Raw genomic sequence first — 21,240 nt, forward strand, 5'->3', positions numbered from 1 at the left:
CACTGTGTGTGTGTGTGTGTGTGTGTGTGTGTGTGTGTATATATATATATATTTTTTTTTTTTTTTTTTAATGTAATTTATAATTTTTAATTTATATATATTTTTTTAATGAATGTAGCATTCATTACTACTGAAAATAGTGTGTTTTGAATGAGTTCAGAATGTCAATGAGTGAATTGTTAAAGCATGAATGTCAATCAATAAGCAGCAGTTTGCAAAGTGATTGTGTCTTGATTCATCAGGTGGAATATAGCTTTTCATCTATCGCACTGGACCCCAAACCCCAGGCCCTATACCGGTGCCGATCCGTGGCTGGTGAATTGGGGGCCACAAATTACAGGAGGCAGAAGAGCAGACAGCGTTAGCTGCGGTGTCTCTCCTCACACTGCTTACAAAGGAGCTGCTGAGAATAGCAGAGAAATGTATGTAGGGCTTACACTTCTCTGCCATTCCCAGCAGCTCTGCCACCTGACAGCACACCGACTCTCTTACACTACTCTGCTCTTCTCAGCTAGTGTGCTGACAGCAGGGAGAGCTGCTGAGAATAGCAGAGTAGTGTAAGCTGTACACATATCGGGCCGTGACAACATTTTATTCTGTGTTACTGGGCTCTGCTCTCAGAAAGGTGGGTGACCATTGATCTACTGTATTTTAGAGAAATACTTGGCAGGAATGGTATGCCATTTGGTGGCTGCTTACAGAGCCTAAATCAAATTGTTCTTTGGAGCAATTATCATGTTTTTATTGTTTTTACAGGATTGACCAAGAAGTTCAAAGTTTAATAAATACTACAATATAACTCATCATGTAAAGTAAAAGATTTCAAAAATATGTGCAAATTAATTAAATGCAAAAAGGGAAAACCTTTTATTTAAATTTTGTGACTCCTAACACACATTCGGACCCCTGGTTCAGAAAGTAACTAAGGACTTGAGTACTGGCATTTACCCGCATCAGAAGTGCTTTTCTGTTCATACAAATCTATGAGGATGCAAAAGCAGCTTGATGTAGTTTAGGGCATTGGAAGAGCCTCTGATTGCATTTAGAAGGATCACAAATCATCTCAAATGTACTTTGAATGCATCTGGAAGCAAGCTTAATTTGCCTATCTATAAACTTTTAAAAGATGGTTCCAAATCCAATTACCATGAGAACAGTATAGTCAACCTGAAAGACATTCAAGCAGCTTACAGTACGCTCTGTTGACACTGCCAGAATTTAGCACAGATCATATTACTGCTTTACCAGGCATTTTCATCACATTTGTTCTTTCCACTTAGAGAATGCCATAAATAAAAATTGAAAGGTTACTCAAAGGAAAATTTGCCTATGTAAAATACTTTGGTATTTCTTCCTTTTCTTCTAAACTCAACTTCTGGCATATTCAACCTCTTGTCTTTTTTTCTTCACAATGGCTGCAACATCATTTTTCAGTTTGCAGATACAAGACTCAAGTTGTTGCCAGAAGTCCTTAAACATTTGTGACTGTTTCTCTGTAAAAATCCGCAACAGATAAATATTCTCTTCTTCCTGGATAGGAAACAAAAAAGAAAAATCTGTTTTGATTTCTACACACATCTTGTCCAAATATCGGTATGCATAGTATTTGGTATATTTAGTGTGTGTATAAAGTTTTCATGTTCATTGTCGATGTGCCCCATTTCCTATATCTCATATCAGGAAAACGGGTAAAAGCTTCTGGCAGAAGGAAACATTGAACATGGGACAGACCTCTATGGATGGGTGTTCATCTATGGATCATCCTTGAAGTAAATGCTTAATGAGAGGGATGGATTGATTTTATTCTATGGAAAATACTAGCTACTTGATGTTTATGCTGACCTGCTGCTTTATTTCAATTACTACCCCAAACAAGTATCTTGTGATCAGGTCAGTGACTCATATCATTAAAACTTTGAGGGTCAGAATGACATCCTTTGAGGAAGCAGAGCACAGCAATATCAGCCCTAATTTGCCTGTAATGGCAGATTTCCTTTTATTTGTAAAGATATGCCAAGATGATGGACACTGTTAGACACTTTATTCAAAGTCTCACACAGTGACGCGCAACTCCCCGCACATGCGCGGTCTGGAGTCCATGCATTTAGTGGTCCCTGAGCCTCAGAAGGTTGGGGCCCACTGCCTTACAAGAGATTTCCAGTTTTTCCCCCTAGTAGGTGTGGTGAGGTCACTTCCTTCTTCGTGTGACAGTGCTCAGACCTAGCGATTGGCCCAAGTACTGTCATATGGGAGGAGGTCACATGCTCCTTTCACCTGGAAGCACAATACATGTAATACATGCTGTTTAAACAGAATGTCCAATCTAGGTATTTCAGTTTTGAGTTGATTTGCTAAACCCCTTGATTCCAAGGGGTTTAGCAGATCAGAGAAAAATGCATATTTGACATGAAATTATAACTTGTCTCCTTAATACGAACCATAAGTATTCACCACATCCATTTAGCTGCTTTGCTCAATGCAAGACAATCTTTAATGCTCGTTTCCAGTAGTTTGGTTGTGTTAGTGTGGCCATTGTGAAAATTGAATAGGCCGCATTACTAAAAGTGCAAAGTTCTGCAATGCATTACAATATGTGATAGTGCTCTTCAACACACATAAGGAGGGAATTGTGGCACTTGCTGTGGTAACAAAAATGCATTATGTTAATACATTTTGCCGGGGGCGTGGCTACGCGATGGCGGCGTGAGGAAGCAAATTCTGAGCTCCCGCCGCTCCCACCGCTGATTTCCGTCTGGCAGCCTCCGCCTTTGATCGCCCTGCAGCACATTCTGTATGCCGCGAGGCAAGAAGACTCCCGGTTCCAGGAGAGCGGGTAAGGGGACGGCCCTGGCCCTCTATTTCTCCTCTCCAGACCCCCCTGGCCCGCAGCACGAGGCGCCCAAGATGGCGTCGGCCGGCACCCCCTCCCTCTCCCTCTCCCTCCATGAGAGAGCCGCTGCTGCGGCTCCGGATGGCTCCTGGGCTCCTTTCCCTGTTAATCCAGGGAGTCCTGCTGAGGGCACAGGGCGCCCCCGGGATCCTATCCTCTCAGGGCCCAGCAATACTACCGTGGCCCCCCAGTCCATTAACATGGCGTCAGTCAGCACCTCCCCCTCCTTTTCTGGTGAAAGTGCCGTGGTGATAGCCCAAGGGGGACATGTATCTCCCCCCATTGCAAACTCTAGGAGTCCAGCTCCGCATTCAGGGGACCCCCGAGACCAGGCTGTTACAGGGGTAGACATTAATGCTGCAGCGCATCAAATACCTGCTTCTCAAGCCATGTTGCAGGCTCTTTTTTCTGCGCTGCCCACGAAGCGAGATCTGGAAACCATGCTGGCCAAATTGGAAAGTTCTATACGGGTGGACCTCGATGCAGTTAAACTAAAAGTCTCAGCAGTTGATTCTAGAGTGCTGGCAGTGGAATCTTCGGCTGGCACCATGCAATCCTCAGTGACCTCCTTAGAGTCAGATATGGGACAGGTTAAATCACAGCTCACTGCCTTATTGCTCCGTACTGACGACTTGGAAAACCGCAGCAGGAGGAACAACATACGTTTAAGGGGGATTCCTAACGCCACGGTGAATGCTGATCTACATGCCACAGTGACTACCATTTTCAACATGATTCTTGACCGCCCCTTAGATACGGCCATTGAGATTGACCGGGTGCACCGAGTCCGCAGTGTCCGTGATCGCAGTTCCAATCTACCTAACGATGTACTCTGCCGGGTTCATTATTACACCTTAAAGGAGGAGATTCTGAGAAAAGCTTGGCGACTGGGTCCAGTGGACTTTGATGGTGCCAGCATACAATTGTTGCCTGATGTTTCGGCGCAGACCCTGCGTAAGCGCCGTGTTCTACGCCCACTTCTGGATTTGATCCGATCTGCGGGAGCTTTCTACAGATGGGGCCATCCATTCCACATCCTGGTAACAAAGGGAAGAGATACTTTCGCCTTGCATCGCCATGCTCAACTGCCTGCCCTGTTCTCCATGCTGGGTGTGGATCCAATTGTGATTCCTAATTGGCTGGATTTTTCTACGGAACAAGCGGCTACTTTAATGCGAGACCGCAGGGGAGCCCTGCCGCGAGGATCTGGGCGAAACGCACCGCAAAGAGTGCGGATTGCTCGGGGCCCTGCAGAACACGAACCATAACTCTCATACCATTGTGCTTGATACTTTTGAGAATATAGTGGTTAACCCTCCTGGGCACTGCTGCAGCATGTACAGTTATTATTGATGTTGAAATGGTTATATGGCTCATGTTTCTGTCAATTTTATCGCTTCTGTTCTGTGTTAGGGGGTTGATTGCCTTGCTTACTGAGTTCTTTTTATATGCTTGCTGTGACCCTGCTCCCGGAGACAATGATTTGGTTGATGCGGGCATGTACCTGCATTTACAGGATTTCCACCAACTGTCTCTGGGAATAGGTAACACTGTGGGAGGGTGTTGCGATCTACCCTATTGCAGAATATAGCATGCTAGAGGTAAAGTTGGGAGTTGTGGTGCTGTATTGATGTGCTACTGCTGTTTTCTTATGTGTGGCCGCACTGGGTTTGTCTAGACTGACCGCCTTAGGCTTATGTCCAAGTGTGTTAACACCCTATGTGCCCATACTAGCATTTAATCAGAGTCAGGACGGGGAGGGGTTGGACGCCCCACCGCTGGGCGCTCTTATAAGAGTTGTTTATTATGCTTGTCAAGGAGGGGCGATCGCAGAGGAGAATGAATATGTTGCCTGAGATGCCTTGTTCACACTAAACTGTATATTTTCTTTTTATGATGACTATGCGAGCCTGGCTGATCCCCTCTGTATTTTTGTACTCTAGATTTGCCTGAGGGAACAATTTGATTTATGTTTATACTGTTTTGTGTAATTACTATTTGAGTCTGTGTTATAGGCGGATTATCAAAATTAGCTTATAAACTAGATGTGGTGGGGGTCGGGGGAGCCATGCCTTTGTTGGGTTCCACTATCCCCACTAGTTTGCTCCTTACCCACGCGGGTCGGAGCTTGGTAACGATTTGTAGTACGATACTGGTGGGTTTCGGTTGGTCGACCGGAACACTCTCCACCTATCTTTTTTTATCTATTCTTTTTCTTTTTTCTTTCTTCTCCTTCCCCCCCTTTACTTCTGTAACTCCCTACACCTGAGTATCCCCCCCCAATCCCCCCCTACAGTGAAGATTGGGCAGTTGCGGTGCACTTTTTGGCGCCTACATGTCGCTGAAAATCACATCTATTAATGCAAAAGGTCTTAATTCCCCGACCAAACGCTCAGTTGTACTGAACTCCCTTAACAGTTTAAAATGTCAGATAGCGTTCTTACAAGAAACGCACTTCCGACATGATAAGATACCCTCACTACGGAACCGTCGCTTTCAGACGGCATACCATGCCTCTTCCCCGGACTCTAAGTCAAAGGGTGTTAGTATTTTGATTGATACATCCCTCCCGTGGACGTTGGTTGCCTTGAAGGCGGATCCGGAGGGGAGATACCTCCTAGTAAAGGGGAGGATTCATACGAGATTGTTTACCCTGGTCAACCTATACTTACCAAACACTAACCAAGTATCCTTTTTAGAGGGGTTTCTTGAGGTTGCTGACACGTTGGCAGAAGGATTTTTAATAGTGGGTGGTGATTTTAATTTAGCATTAGACCCAGCCTGTGATGTTTCTAGGGGGGCTTCCCACCTCCCTTGCTCTGTCTTGCGACGCCTGAAAAGCCTCTTGCACCTTCATCAGTTGACAGATATATGGAGATTACAGCATCCTAGTGAACGTGACTACACATTCTATTCTTCTGTCCACAAAACTTACTCGCGTATCGATTTTTTCCTGGTCAAACATGACGCAATCCCTCAAGTCCACGGTACAGAGATAGGGAATATAACCTTCTCAGATCATGCGCCGGTGTCCCTTACTATATTGTCGGATGCTCCCTCGCCAAGAGGTGGTTCTTGGTGTTTGAATGAATCCCTATTATCCTCTGGTGATTTTGGATCTCTCTTGGAACAAGAGTTATTGTCCTTCTTTGATAGGAATTCTGCGTCTGTTGCTAGTCCCCTGAGTGTGTGGGAAGCCCACAAATGTTATATACGAGGTCTGTTAATTCAGCAAGGTCATAGGATTAAAAAAGAACGCCAGCAGCTGCTGAGACAGCTACTACAGGACCTGTACGTTCTGGAGACGAGACATAAACATGGTCACTCACCGGAAATAGCGGCACAATTAGTGAATTGAGAGGGAAGATAAATATGCAGTTTTGCTCTCATGCAAAGTCCCAATTAGATAAATGCAGAGCGTTTTTTTATGAATATAGCAACAAATGTGGGAGGGCATTAGCGCGTGCTCTGAGACTTAAAAGGGCTAGAACTTTTATCCCCTGTATTAGAACGTCTACTGGTACCCTACTACATCGGTCTCAGGATATAGCTGATACCTTCCGAGAATTCTACTCTAAACTCTATAATTTGAGGGGAAATCCTGACCCGAGCTCCTTAGATGCTGTTAGAGCGAATATACAAGAATACCTAGCGGCCTCTGGTGTCGCTAAGATACCAGAGGAGGCTTTGGCAGCTCTTGATGCCCCTATTACTATAGCGGAGTTGCAAGTAGCTATAAAGAAAGCACCCACGGGTAAGGCCCCGGGCCCCGATGGGTTTACTCTAGCTTATTACAAGCGTTTTCTTCCTCAACTTTCTACTCCGTTTTTGACGGCGTTCAACGCACTGTCTCATGACCACCCACTTCCTGAGGACTCCTCCAGGGCACATATTACTGTCATCCCAAAGCCGGAAAAGGATGCTACGCTGTGTGCAAACTATCGCCCGATATCGCTACTAAATTGTGACATTAAGCTCTTTTCTAGCATCTTGGCGAGAAGGCTGACACCAGTCCTTCATCGCCTAATTCACTCCGACCAGAATGGCTTTCTCCCATTTAGGGAGGCAAGGGATAACACTACCCGCACGCTGAATCTGATTCATTATGTGACTGTCAACAAGATTCCCTCAATGATCTTCTCAGCTGATGCTGAAAAGGCGTTTGATCGCGTTAACTGGACATATATGCATCAAGTGCTCAACTTTGTGGGTGTCCCTAACAGGCTCTCTACATGGTTGCAGGCCCTATACAGAAACCCCACGGCCTCCGTTCGCGCCAACGGACTTCTATCCCGCCCCATCTCTATAGCTAATGGTACCAGACAAGGATGCCTGTTGTCTCCTCTGCTTTTTGTTCTGCTCTTGGAGCCCCTGCTGGGCCATATTCGTAACAATCCTGATATTAGAGGGGTGAGAGTGGGCGCTACTGATCACAAGGTGGCTGCATATGCGGACGACCTTCTTTTCTATATTACTGCTCCCCAGGTGACCCTCCCCAACTTGTTATCCGAATTGCGTCGTTATGCCCAGTTCTCTGACTATAAAATCAATCTCCAAAAATCAGAGGTATTGGATATTAATTTATCATCAGCGACGCGGAAAGCTCTGACACCCTCTTTTCCGTTTAAGTGGGCAAGGGGCTATATTAAATACCTAGGCACTAATATCCCTGCTGACCTCGGTAGAATTGTGGACTTGAACTTTTTACCACTCCTCAATGACATACGAAGAGATCTCCAACGATGGCGACAGCAGACCTTTTCCTGGTTTGGGCGGTGTAATGTTTTAAAAATGAACATCATGCCGCGTTTACTCTATTTACTACAAACGTTGCCTGTACGCATTCCCATTCACTTGTTGCATAAAATTCGCTCTGAATTCTTGAGATTTGTGTGGAACACTGAAACGCCCCGTCTTAGCAAATTTATTCTCCGTTTACCGAAGGATCAGGGTGGGATGGCTTTTCCAGACCCCATACTGTACCACAGGGCGGTACACCTGACCCGTTTGGTGGACTGGTGTAGACATGCCAGTTTCAAGAATTGGGTGGCATTGGAGGATGCACAGTCTCCAGTAATGCTGAGAGTTGCGGCGTGGTCTCCGGTGGAGGATACGGTTGCTTTGCGCCGACACCCCCTGATCGGTGAAACGCTCAGAGTGGTGTCGAGGTATTTTCGTGCGGAAGGCCTTATCTCGTTCCCCTCCCCTATGTCCCCCATCCTAGGACACCCCAAGTTCCCGACCAGCAGAAGAGACCCAGTGTATAGGTCCTGGATTGACAATGGGGTTTACCGTGCTTCTCATTTCCTGCTCCATTCTGGCTGGTCCACCACGGGCCAGCTTCAATAAGACCATTCCCTCCCGAGTCTAGATAACTGGAGATCTGTACAGTTTCAGCATTTTATCAGATCTTTACCTCCGGCACAGGACTTTAACCGCCCATTAGCTGCTCTGGAGAGTCTATGTATCAAAGGGAATGCCCTGAGAGGAGTATTATCCCACACATATAAACTACAACTTGCACCACAGGATAATGTACCACCACATTTTATCTCCAAATGGGAAAGAGATCTTGGAGTTAAATTTACCACAGAACAAATTGAGTGCATGCTATACTATGGCCATAGAGCCTCTATTAGCAATCGTTACCAGGAAACTAACTACAAAGTACTAACCAGGTGGTATAGAACCCCAGACAGGCTGGCGAAACTCTCTCAGCATGCTAGTTCAGTATGTTGGAGATGTGGACAACATGTAGGTACGTTGCTGCATGTATTTTGGTCCTGCCCTAGTTTGGTGGCGTTCTGGGCGGATGTTGCTGATATTGTGCAGAGGCTGACAGAGGTGTCGATAAGGGATAAACCAGAGCTTGTCTTGCTTCATGTGTCGGCGATGTCGAGGAAGTCCTACAGAAGGTCGCTGTTGCGGCATTTGTTAAATGCTGCCAAGGCATGCATACCCCCGCTATGGAGACAAAATACTCCACCTACAGTGCAGCAATGGTTGGCCAGGGTAAACGATATTCAATATATGGAGGAGCTTATGCATACAGGAGATCGTCCCACGCATGGTACTGTACGTTCCTGGTTTTATTGGGATGAATTTAAGACCACTGCAGACTACTTGCGCCTCCTCCGTTCACCGCAGTGACTGTATAGCGTCTCCGCTGCATACCACCCCATACTCCCTTCACCCCCTCCTCACCCCTCCTTACTATCCTCTTCTTTCTTCCTCTCTCTTATTTGCTTCTCTTTCTCTCTCCTCCTCTTATCTATACTTTTTTTTTTTTTTTTCTATAGTAAAACCAGCGACCATTGGCAACCTAGTATTGAAATGCTAACTGATATAACAGGAATGTTTATATGTTTATAAACTGTCTAATCACTCTTTCCCATCTACTTGTCGTTCTGTGGCATGATATAAGTTCTCAAGAATTACTAGGTAAGATTATTTCTGCCAAATTGAAAGACAAGTCGTGTCTTTGTTTACACCCACTGTCTGTGTTCAGTGGTTTGAGTGGTGTAATTCTCTGTTTGTATTGGTTGCTAATAAAAAAGAAAAATAAAAAAAAGAAAAAGGGAGAACAATGTCAGGATATTAAAATAACCCACCTAATGGCATCCAAGTCCCTTAACCTAGCAATCTAAATACCCAGAGTGAAGTACTTGTTTTTAGGATCTTCCTAAATATGAGATATTTGTGTACCTCCCAACCATATTTAGAGGGATTTGAACCCTCTGTTTGATTTACATGGGTAAAACTTTTGCCGGGATAGTACTATTTGATTTACATGCCTCCCACCTTACAGGTGTAAAATGTTTTTTCACAATCAACCAAGACCGCATCCATCACCCAAAGTAAATATTTTTTTTGGAGCCACTATTTTGTTGCAAATACAGTTGTAAGTCCTTTGTCTCTTTTATCTTAGCACATCTAACCACTAGGATTTTTACTAATTTCTCAAGGCAAACCTTGCTCCAACTCCTTCATGTTCCATGGGGATTGCATTAGTATACAGCGGCATTCAAGTTATGCCACAAACTGTCACAAGTGTCAAGGTCTAGACTTAGATTAGGCCATTCCAAGTTATTTAAATGTTTCTCTTGAATCCATTCCAGGTTAGATTTAGCAGTATGTTTATTGCCATTGTGCTCCTGGAAGGTAAAATTTCATCCCATTCTAAAACCTCTGGCCCTGTAATCCTGACCAGTTTTTCCACCCCTGCCACCACCTTGCTTCACTGTGTGAATAGTTTTTCGGGATAACAGGTTGTGTTGGGTCTGCACTGCATATAACATTTCTTGTTGTGACCAAAAGTTCAAATTTAGTTTCATTTGACCAGAAAACCTTATTCCTTGTTTTTGGGGGATTACACCACATTCTGACCTCAAATATGTTATTTCTTTAAGCAATGGCTTTTTTGTCTGGCCACTCTTTCATAAAGCTTAAAGTAGTCCTATATACATATAATCTCATCCCAGCAGAGGACTGACACATTTTGCCAAAGTGCCAGATCAACTGAGGAGTATTTAACACTTCTCAACTCAAACTTAATGGAAAAGATGTGGAATGAATCCACATCCTCTTCTGCCCAGCTATTTCGAGCTTTTGCTAAACTCCCATTCATTGTTCTTACCGGTGGCTTGTAATGTTTCAGCCGTAAGAAATGTCCTCGGATAGTGTTCATACTTTGATAGAAAACTTTTAGAGCTTTTGCAAAGTCTGCATCATAGCTAGCCTTGTGTGTGGGAGTTCTCACAATTTCCTTGGAGGAACCTGCAGAATAAGAACTTTGAGCAGAACTGCTGTGAGCTCTAACAGCATTATCCGAACCTGGGAAGTGGAAAGAAAGCAAACTGTTTTTAGACAAAATCAAGAATGAAGAAAATATGCAGTGAACATACAGAATACAAACAAAAATAACATTTGGTGAATTTATCTAATGCAGAAAGTTTTCTACACTTTTATTTACATATTTGACAAATTTAGGATACTTTTCATGGCCATTCGGTTTTTACAAATTATCTGTTTACAGTACTGACTTCCCTTACTATGACCCTCCCCCGTGATAAATTTCCCAATACCTTTAAATATACCTAATAAAATAAAATAACTATATGAAGGCCTAAACACATTACAATGGCACAATTACACAATGTAACTGACCTTGAAATTTCCAAGTGTCTGACTGCTTCAGTGACTCTTTCAGGAAGGTATTCTCTTCTCTTAATGCTCGGTTGATGTCCCTTAAAAGCTCAGTTTCCTGTTCCAGTTTTAATAATTTTAAATAAAGATCAGACACTTGGCTATCTGACTCCTGAAATCCAGAAATATATAATTATTTTGATGCTAATTGCCTTTAATAAATCAAATCTGACTCAAAGATGCAAACTTAAATATTTTTTTTGTCGAGAGGATATATATGTTTGTATAACATCTGCAGCTCTAGCAATGTCAGATTGATCATTACCCAAGTGAACAGAGGGATGTCTCTTTGGTCAATGGTCAGCTCTTTTTAGTTATTCTAAATAGTAAAAGGTAATTTGTCTAATAGCAATCCCTGTTGCTGGGAGGTTGTATAGGTGTTGATGTGCATTATAGAAAATACTGTGCACTGTAGCAGCCTTTTCAAATGAATGAGCTGTCAACACTGCAGAATGGACAAAAAAAATCAGCCACACACAATTTTACCCAGTGCAACACACAGTAGTACAATGCAAATTTTGAGTTCCCAATTAATGGATAGCACTACAATACAATAATGCATGTAATTTGCATTTTGGTAATGCAATGCTCATGTTATCCTAACACACATCAGTGGACCAAAAAAACAGGTCCTAACTGTTACAGAAAAACTAACGAGTTCTACTGTATAAATGTAACATTTTCTTTGTGTTCATCAAGTCCATCAAGTTCAACCACTGCTGAAATAAACAGATCCCTGATATAAAACTCTATAGACATAGTTAATCCACAGGAAGGCAAAAAAAAACCCTGGTACAATTTGCTCCAACAGAGGAAAAGAAAAAAAATCCTCCAGATTGCCCTTTTGTTCTTTGTTTTTTTTTATAATTGTAATTTTATTAATTTTTCAAACAAAAAAAATAACAATAAACATGGAGGAAAGCTAAATCATACAAAAATTTAGATTTAACAATAACCAGGAATAGTAATATATAGACCATGTAAGTATTACAGAACATTACAATTTTCTAGCAGAAAAAAAAATAAAACAACAGAAGTCTTCTAGTTATGAGGTAATAATGAACAGAGATGGTTGCTCAATAATCGTAACATCTCTTGTCCTTTGTAACGATCTCAAAGTGAATAGTTGGGAAGAGAGTTCTCTGTATAAACCATTTATTTATTTAACAGGGTGATCATATCCCCCCTTTATACCTCTCTTCTCAAGGTAGAAAAGATTCAGTTCAGCTAATCTCTCCTCATAGCTGAGCTCCTCTATTCCTTTTTTTTAGTTTAGTTGCCCTTCTCTGCACTCTCTTCAATTCCACAATATCCTTTTTGTGAACTGGTGCCCAAAACTAAACTGGATATTCCAGATGTGGTCTGACCAATGCTTTGTACAGGGGCAGGATTATGTCTCCATCTCTGCAGTCTGTTCCTCTTTTAATACAAGAAAGCACTTAGCTTTTAAGAAAGCACTAGCTTTGCTAGCTTTAGATATTGCAGCTTGGCATTGCATGCTATTATTAAGTCTATGATCTACCACAGGGGTGGGAAAACGCCCGCCTTTAGGCCAGATACAGCCAAGCCAGTAGTCCATTCTGGCGTAACGCCCCCCCTGGTCAATCCGGCCTAATCCCAGCCGGCATGGGTCGGCACCCTGCGGCTCCGTTGCCGCATGCGGGGGTAAGAGGACATTCCCTCTACTCTGTATGCATTGTGGAGGAGAGGGATTTCCCTTCAGGGGCGTTCCTGGTGGGGGGCAGAGCCATCAGCGAGGGACTCAAGAGAGAGTCCAGCCTAGTGTGCCTTCTTGACCTCCTAAAATGGGCTAGTAGCCAAAAAAGTTTGCTGACCCCCGATCTACCAGAACCCCCAGATCCTTTTCTAATTCTGACCCCCCCAATGTATTCCCCCTAGACAGTATGAAGCATGCATGTTGTTAGCTCCCAAGATAATGACATAACGAAGGAATTGCCCGCACCAGCCCATGAAATAGCGTTTGAGTCAATTGTCCAATTACTTTTGAGCCCCTGAAATTAAGTGAGTGTGTAAAAAAAGGCTTTAGTTCCTCATATTTTTTTGCAATCTTTTTGTTCAACCCACTGAATTAAAGCTGAAAGTGTGAAGTTCAACTGCATCTGAGTTGTTTCATTTAAAATTAATTGTGGTAATGTACAGGAATGAGAAAAAAGTTGTCTCTGTCCAAATATTTATGGACCTAACTGTATTTGTTCACAAATAAATAAATAAAAGATGCAGCACTCTCTTGGCAATACTGTCTTTGATGGCTAAGAAAACCATCTTGCATAACTGGACAAGCCCTAATCCAACTACATTTGCTTTGTTTCTGGGTAAAACGATGGTTTGTCTTTCTGATGGAATGGATGGAGGCATCTTTAGATAAGAAACCTGTGTCAATACATTTTTTGAGGTGTGAGAATCTTACATGTCACTCTTCTATTGAATAATAATATATATTGGCAGTGAATCCAATGTACTTACCACCAAAGTAGACGCAGGGAGTAAAGTTTTCATGCAGTCAATTAAAATATAGCCCTCCTTGGTACTTTGTATGTCTGGCAGAGACCAATCATATTCAGGACAGCCTTCTGCAAATCCATAAGAATATGTTTCAGTTTGTATCTGTTAATTTGGTTCTGAAAAAATAGTGAGGTAGATAGAGGATGTCAAGAAAAACTTTCTATAGCCCCATTTCTTTTCCAGTTAGAATTGAGACAGCAATTAGTTTTTAAAAACCTATGCTTTTGTGATCTGGGGTTACTGGCTTTAACAACCTCCATATTGTTATTTCTTTTTCTAATTTTTTAATTTAAGAAATGGTTCTCACATAATGGTTATCAATAGATATACCTTTGGGTCCAATGAGGGGTTTCAGGTAGATACTTTTCTGTCTGGTGTAAAAGACACTGTTAGAGCCAATCCAATGTTTTGGTAAAATTAAAAGGCCCCATGTTATTTTCATCTACATGTTTAGGCATTCACTTGGTACTTTAGGTTTCATCTCTTTTTTACAGGTTTTAAAGATTTGAAACACAATTTAAATTAAAATTTGTAATCCCCTTGAGGCTGAGGCTTATTGTTAAAATTATTATTATTAAATTTTTATTATTATAAAATTAATATATTTTTATTAATATAAAATTATTATTATAAAACGAAGCTAGTGTCCTGTGGTCAGGAAAAAGAATGTACCCATTGTCTGAAATAAGAGCTGTAGAATACATTGTGCAATGTTTCAGTCAACAAATGGGGTCTTTGCATTGACACACCTTACATTTTTATTTCTATATATAGTAATATAGTTAAGTAGAAAAAGTCCAATCATAACATTTATGCATTCTGATCAAGAGTGAAAAAAAAATATTGTTTCCTTTCATTGTACCTAGGTAAATGAACTACAGTATGTAAATCTTTCATATTTATCGTTTTGCCTCTATCTGTTGGAGAATGTCTAGCATCCACAAAAGACAACACCCTTTATTAAATATTGGTTTACAAAATAATAAAGTAAACATTGATATACACAGTAAATGTATATTTTTATAATATAAACAATTTAATTTCCCTGTAAACCAGTGCTTCTCCATTGAATCCTGGGGTTATTTCAGAGGTCTCCAGGGGTTCTTTGAGTCAGTTTACCAATTATCTTTTTGGCTATTTGTAAGGATGACATTCTTCTAGTTGGCTAGCAAAATAGGAGGAATTCTTTCAGGTGATCACATGTATTGTAAGCTGTGTAAATTGTATGTATAGCAGGGGTTCCCTAAGACCTGAATGTTTTTTTAAGGGTTTACCCATGTTAAAAAGCTTGAGAAGGCTGGTATAAACTATAAAATCTAGGTATTCTGTATTTACATAATACAAATATTTATCTTGAAAGACATGACAAGAATTACTTATATACAAACCTAAGCAGAAGCTATAAAGTGATACTTGATATTTTTATTTTGTTATTTATGAGTTTATTATTTGTGGACTAATTTGCAGTTTACAAATTAGTGAAAACATTTCAACAGAGCATGCCAAATTGAGGTTTATTTGCTTCTTGCTACAAGCATCATGTAGTATTGTATTGATAATAGAACTTTTGTCAGGTTGTTTCTTGTTCATGCTACCACTGGGCAGACATCCCCCCATATCTTTGTTGCTACTGGGAGAGAACTTGGAGTATCTTCGATTGGGGCAGACACAACAACAAAAAGTTTTTCACTATCCTCCCACTCTACCCAATACAAACTTCACCACAACATTACTGCCAGTCTGCACATGGCCCCAGATTTAATAAAAAAATTTAAACATTATATATAAAAGCTAAAAATTATATAAAAGCTTTACCTTGAAGGCCCCAGAGATCTACAACCAATGCATTTTTCTGCAGGTAGTTAAGAAGTTCATTAGACACATTGAAGGCAACAAACTGTAATTTGTGATCAATCACAGGATTAACTGATTTCCAAACCGGCCTTGTATACAGCGGCTGTGGAACATCATAGAAGTAGTAGCTTAAAAAAAATTGAGAATAAATTATTTTTATTGTATTTTTATTATATGATATTTTATTATGCCCTAAGCACAATAAGTACTGTACAAAATCTTTAGTCATGTCACTAGCTGTCCCTCAAAGGAGCTCACGATCTAATGTCAGTCTAAGGTCAATTTTGGGGGAAGCCATTTAACATAGTTGCATCTTTTTGCAATGTGGGAGGAAACCAACACAAACACGGGGAGAACCTGCAAGCTCCATGCAGATGTCCTTGCAAAGATTTGAACCTGGGACCCAGCGCACAGAGGCCAGAGTGCTAGCCTCTGAGCCACCCTGCTACCCAAAAGCTTTTTGCACATAATAAAGTAATACTGTGCCATGGAAAAAAATTAAGTATGCTTAGATTTGTTGAGTAGCTTTGTATATGTTTTCTGTTAAAACACTCCTTTTCCTTTTTACTATAAATTCATTTTTCTAACACATACAGAAAGCATTATATACTTCTGGTATGAAGAAAATAGCACAAATCCATCACACATAAATCTTAGATGCTCCATCACTCTCCTTCCTAAAAATGAAAAAAATAAAATGATAGTGGGGGGAAATAGTTTGCAAAGATGGAAACCATGTCATCAGGGGCAGTGGAGAAGCAAAGGGGCTCATAAAAGCTATCATCGATGGAATAGGACAAATTAGAAAGTAAGTGTGGCATAATGTTAGCTTTGTTTATTGTAAGTGCTTTCCCCACACACCCCCATTCAATTTTCCCCTGCAACTACCAGCCCAAATCATTTACCTTGTACATTATGTCCCAATTTACTTAACATCAATAGGCCCTCCAGGCATTTTACATACCCAAGCTGAATTCCTCTGGCTGTGGCTTCCTTCAGCCATCGGACCCCTAGACATTGTTGAATATGAATTTGGAAAACTATGTTCCTTCCCAGCAATTCCAAAGGATCAATAACAATGTCTTCTTCACTTAATGGTCTATAAAAACATGAGATGGAAGTTGTAGCTAAAGACTATTAGACATTCTTTTACAGTTGCATGAAATTATTGCTGTATTACTGATGGTTTTCACATGAAACATATTCACCAGTCTAAAAAAATCAAAATAAATATGATTTAGAAATCTTGGCTGCCCAACTGGGGCTGAGCATTATGTGTATCGACTGATTACATCTACAATTCCAAGCCCAATGGGCCTGATTTATTGAAGCTCTCCAATGCAAGAGAGGATACACTTTCATCAGTGCAGCTGGGTGAACCAGCAAATGACTTTGAAGAAATCCATTCCAGGTTTGCTGGATCACCCAGCTTTACTGATGAAAGTTTATCTTCTCCAGCCTTGGAGAGCTTTAATAAATCAGGCCCAGTGTCCCAGAAGCACAAAATCTCAATGTTTCTAGGTGTTTGCAGAGCACAAACAGCAATACATTGTTCAATGAATAAAGTTACCATTTTATGTATCTTTTTTTTCAGCTCCAATATTCAAACAGCAATACCTAACTCATTTATTTATTTAAATATGCATTTACATAGCATTCTCATGTTACTAACGTACCTGTCTCGAATTGTTATTACTAGTAGCAAACAACTTTTTAATATAATGTTTGGATAAACTAAACACTGTTCACAGGCTTACTGCTTGTAATCTTTTTTAACACAATAATAATACAAAAATGTACAAAAAAGAAGCATAGAAATACCTTCCACAGCTGGAGCAGGGGGTAATATTTATCATGAGAATGGCTTCCTCTGCCCCTTCAGAATCCAGAACTTCTGTCTGTTCCTCCAGCTTCATATAATAAGCTAGAGACTGAAGCCAGATGTGTGATGATCCTAAATGTATAACCTCCACTGGGTCCCAGAATGGATCACTTTTCTGGTCAAAGTTGATATCGCCATCCAGAAATCTCTGATAAAGCTCCTCCATCAGAAACTTCCTGTTGATGAACTTGGATTTTGACCACATCCATACCTCAAAGCCAACAAATATGATATTATTTTTGGTGCACTTTATTTGAGGTGGCTTCTTTGTATTTAGACTGATTTACCAAAATGAAAGTTTATTTATTGATGTTCTATTCGCATTACACAGGATGTCAAGAAGCAAGGTAATAAGATTTGCTTTAGGAAAAAATGGAGTAATAAATAAAGGGAAATAAAAAAAGTAAAGCTCAATGTTTCCTTTTTTTGATAGTTTTACTCTAAATGATAAAGGAGATAATGTAACAAAAAACAAAACTTGAATGGTAGATAGGATATTGAGCAGTATACAATGAGTAAATGTGTAATATAGTTATACCTGTTGGGTTTTTGTGCTGATTACTTTCACCATGATATCTTTCTGAAGATCATAGCCCCTGGAATCTGTCAAAGCCAAATTTTTTACCTTTAGCTCAAATTTCAGATCCTGCACAAAATGTGAAAATACCATCAATTATATGATTTGCGTTATTAATAATTTGATTTGAATTTTACATTTACACATACAATTGTTTTGCAATATTCCTCTTTTGAACCTCAAAACCTGTGACAGCCTTAGAAATAAAAAAAATATTTAAATTAATATTAATTCCACCCTAAAAATTGTATGCCGAGCAATATTTATGCAATGCATAATTGTACCTGTGCAGTAAAACTATAGGTACAAGCAAATTAGGAAGTGCTGAGTTATTTGCTGCCGTTGGCTTTAATTGTTTACCTTCATAAGTTCTTCGCTCATCTGGTTTGCTTCAGCTACCAGGGGCATTAGTTTAATGTAGTCATGGAAGACAGCCAGGACACTTGGGTCAGGTTTGCCATCTTTGCTGTTTATAGCACCTAGGTAAAAACAGGAGAGGTACATACTTTAAGAGACTCTGTCACCATTAGGACAACTATATATGGATATATATATATTTATTTATATATATATTTGTTTATATATTTATATATAGAAATTTATTTTTTCTCCAGGGAGTTGCAGATTTGTCTGCTCTGACAAGTAACAGTGAGTTGGTCCACTTCTAAGACTTCGGAGTATAGCATGAGAAAGATTTAGAAAAAGCATTTACCCACCCAGAACAGAAATTTAATTTGTGGGGCAGTTCTGTACACAAAATGTATACCGGAAGTAGCCACCCTTATGATTTTCATAGTTGCCATAAGAAGCTATATCCTAATATCTGTCCTTTTTTATCATTTTGTAGCTCATTGCAAAAATAAAAGTAATTTTGTTAGCAGTAAACTATGCTAAAAACTAAACTCAACTATGGGTAAAAATTGCTCATTTAGCAAACCAAATTAATTTTGTGTATGCGGAAAAACTTTTTACAAAAGCCAGTCCTCCCAGATGGATGTGGCTGTGTCACCTGATAATTTTTTTTCCATTGGTAAGACATCCTTTTATATCATCTGGCTTTGTTCCCTCAATCCAGGGTGTTCCTACTTCTCCTGTTTCATGCAAAATATTAAATATATTGCAAGAAAAGACAAGGGGTCACTTGTAATGGCATCAGCATGAATAAAGACCTGGTAAACTGTAGCTAACAGATTTCTCCAGAAGAGTCTCTAAAACTGTTTTATGAGTTATCCATCCAATATTTGAAATTACATTTTAGGCTGAATTCACTCTCTGCACTGATTAGCACAATATTTAGATGGAACTCATGAATTGGAACTCATGAATGTAACTCATGAAAGTGGCTAAATTCAACAGGAAGATAAAAATGAACCAACTGATTAAAGTGGCTGTAACATACCTATTTTATCTACACTAAAGCCTTCTGCTGCTGCCAGTTCAGACTGAAAAAAGTCATAGTCAAACTTGCTGATGTCCTCAGAGCCACGTTCAGCTGGAAACCCAACGTAAAGATATCCGCTGTTTGAACCAAGGATAAGACGGTCCTGGGGGCATAAACATTTTTATTAAAAAAATTACAATAATAATTCAAAACCAATGGCCAACCATAAAATAAATAGGTGGGTTATAATAAAACAAATTTCATTATTTGATAGAAGAGAATTTAATTTGCCTGTACAGAAAAATAATAGACATGCAGCATGATTTTAATAAATATATCCCAGGAAACTTGTTTCTACCCACAACATATCTAAGTCTAGATAAAAAAAGGCAGGCTGAAGAAAAAGTAACGTTGTAGCATCTGTTCATATATGTGGCACAACTATATCATCATGTAAACCCACAACTTCCTTCAAAACTTACCAGGTGCTGCAATTTTGTGTCCATGAAAATAGGGACTCCATTAACAACAACTTTAGCCTTGCCATAAGGTTTTACCAAAACCTTGTTTTCAAAGTTAGTAAAAGTAGCATGCTTTGGTAAAATTCTAAGAAAAACAATAGGTTAAGGGTAAAAATGTGGGAAAACCATTAAAGAGGATTATCAGGCATGTCCAAGATATAAAACTTGCACACAGTTTTATCACATTTTAGCAATGAAAACAAATCTCTAACCTATATTGATTACACAAAATATTTATAATAACAGGGCACAAAAGTCTAGACCCCAGCCTAAGCATTGTAACATGTCCCTGTATGGGGTAGAATGTCTTACTAGACCCATTTTGCTCTTTCCACAAGTCAGTGCAGAGATAGTAACTGCACATATTGGGTTTCTAGGACACCACCCATAGCTGTACATTCTAAGAAAAGTATTCTACTTTCAGTTTTTTCTTTTCAGAGTGTCATATAGGTTACCAGAGTTTAGCACTGCCTGCACATATCAGTCAGTTCTATTGTGTATCTTGTATAAGCATATGGAGAACATACCACTTCTAAGGAGATTTGAATCTAGAGCCTTGAACACTTGGCTTCTGAGCTGTGTATTTTTGTAATATTACCAAGTACATATTTAATAGTTTAACATCCTTTGATTAGGTGTTTTCTACATACCCCAGTCCCCTCAACGTAATTGCATTAGAGGGGACCTGGCCAACATCAGATGAACCTGAAACAAAAGACAGATTTGGTGAACATTAGTATGCAGATATGCCGTAACATACTTTAGGGTTTTTTTAACTTTTGTTTATTCCTACATATACAATGATTTAAGTGGTTCCTCTGTCTGGCTGCTTACCCGAAACAAATGACAGTAGAAACTGGTATGACACAGAAAGAAAAAACAGAATTTTAACTTATAAATGCTTTCATCCAAGATTCACCAAACTTTTATCCAAAATTCATACATTTTTCACACTGAATTTTTTTGGGGTTTAGTTTTAGGTCACATATTTTTAGAGGTGAGAAAAAACAGGGGTAATTTTTAGGCAAAGTAATTATTTGCACAATTGTGCTGGAAAGTTTCAGAATTATTTGTTTTTCCCTGTTACCACAAAACACAAAGGCTCGATAAGACTAGAATGGACTACTTCAATTTGGGAGTTATAAAGAAATAGTACATATCTTACCTTCCTGGATGAAGTACTTTAGAACTCCAGACAGCTGAGGGTCTTCATTTATGTTTAGAAGGTAAGGAAATGACTGCATCATTCTCCTCTCCTGAAACAGAAACAATTTGGCATAGAATACAAAGGCTTTATAGCAGAAGGCAAAGAGTTTAAGAAACCTGGATGATTGTGGGCTAAGAAATAGCAACAATATGAACAGAAATTATAGAAATAAACATAACAGGCATTTTAATTCCAATATT

The 21,240-nt window shown here is 39.9% G+C and overlaps 2 protein-coding genes across 2 annotated transcripts; both read right to left on the reverse strand.

Moving 5' to 3' along the window:
• Positions 1–775: 775 nt before the first annotated feature.
• On the reverse strand, positions 776–13,787 carry LOC140329197 (kinesin-like protein KIF28P). The gene is made up of 4 exons (XM_072409334.1): positions 13,580–13,787; positions 11,057–11,207; positions 10,527–10,723; positions 776–1,530 (listed from the first exon to the last, which is right to left on the reverse strand). The coding sequence occupies exons 1-4, from the start codon at positions 13,610–13,612 to the stop codon at positions 1,369–1,371; spliced, it is 543 nt and encodes a 180-aa protein (XP_072265435.1). The 5' UTR covers positions 13,613–13,787; the 3' UTR covers positions 776–1,368.
• Positions 13,724–17,559, reverse strand: LOC140329861 (kinesin-like protein KIF28P). Its single transcript, XM_072410252.1, has 4 exons — positions 17,294–17,559; positions 16,437–16,571; positions 15,434–15,600; positions 13,724–13,734 (listed from the first exon to the last, which is right to left on the reverse strand). Exons 1-4 carry the CDS (start codon positions 17,557–17,559, stop codon positions 13,724–13,726), a joined length of 579 nt encoding a protein of 192 aa, XP_072266353.1.
• Positions 17,560–21,240: the final 3,681 nt, after the last annotated feature.

Source organism: Pyxicephalus adspersus, chromosome 4, assembly GCF_032062135.1.
Source record: "Pyxicephalus adspersus chromosome 4, UCB_Pads_2.0, whole genome shotgun sequence".
Lineage (NCBI taxonomy): Eukaryota > Metazoa > Chordata > Amphibia > Anura > Pyxicephalidae > Pyxicephalus > Pyxicephalus adspersus.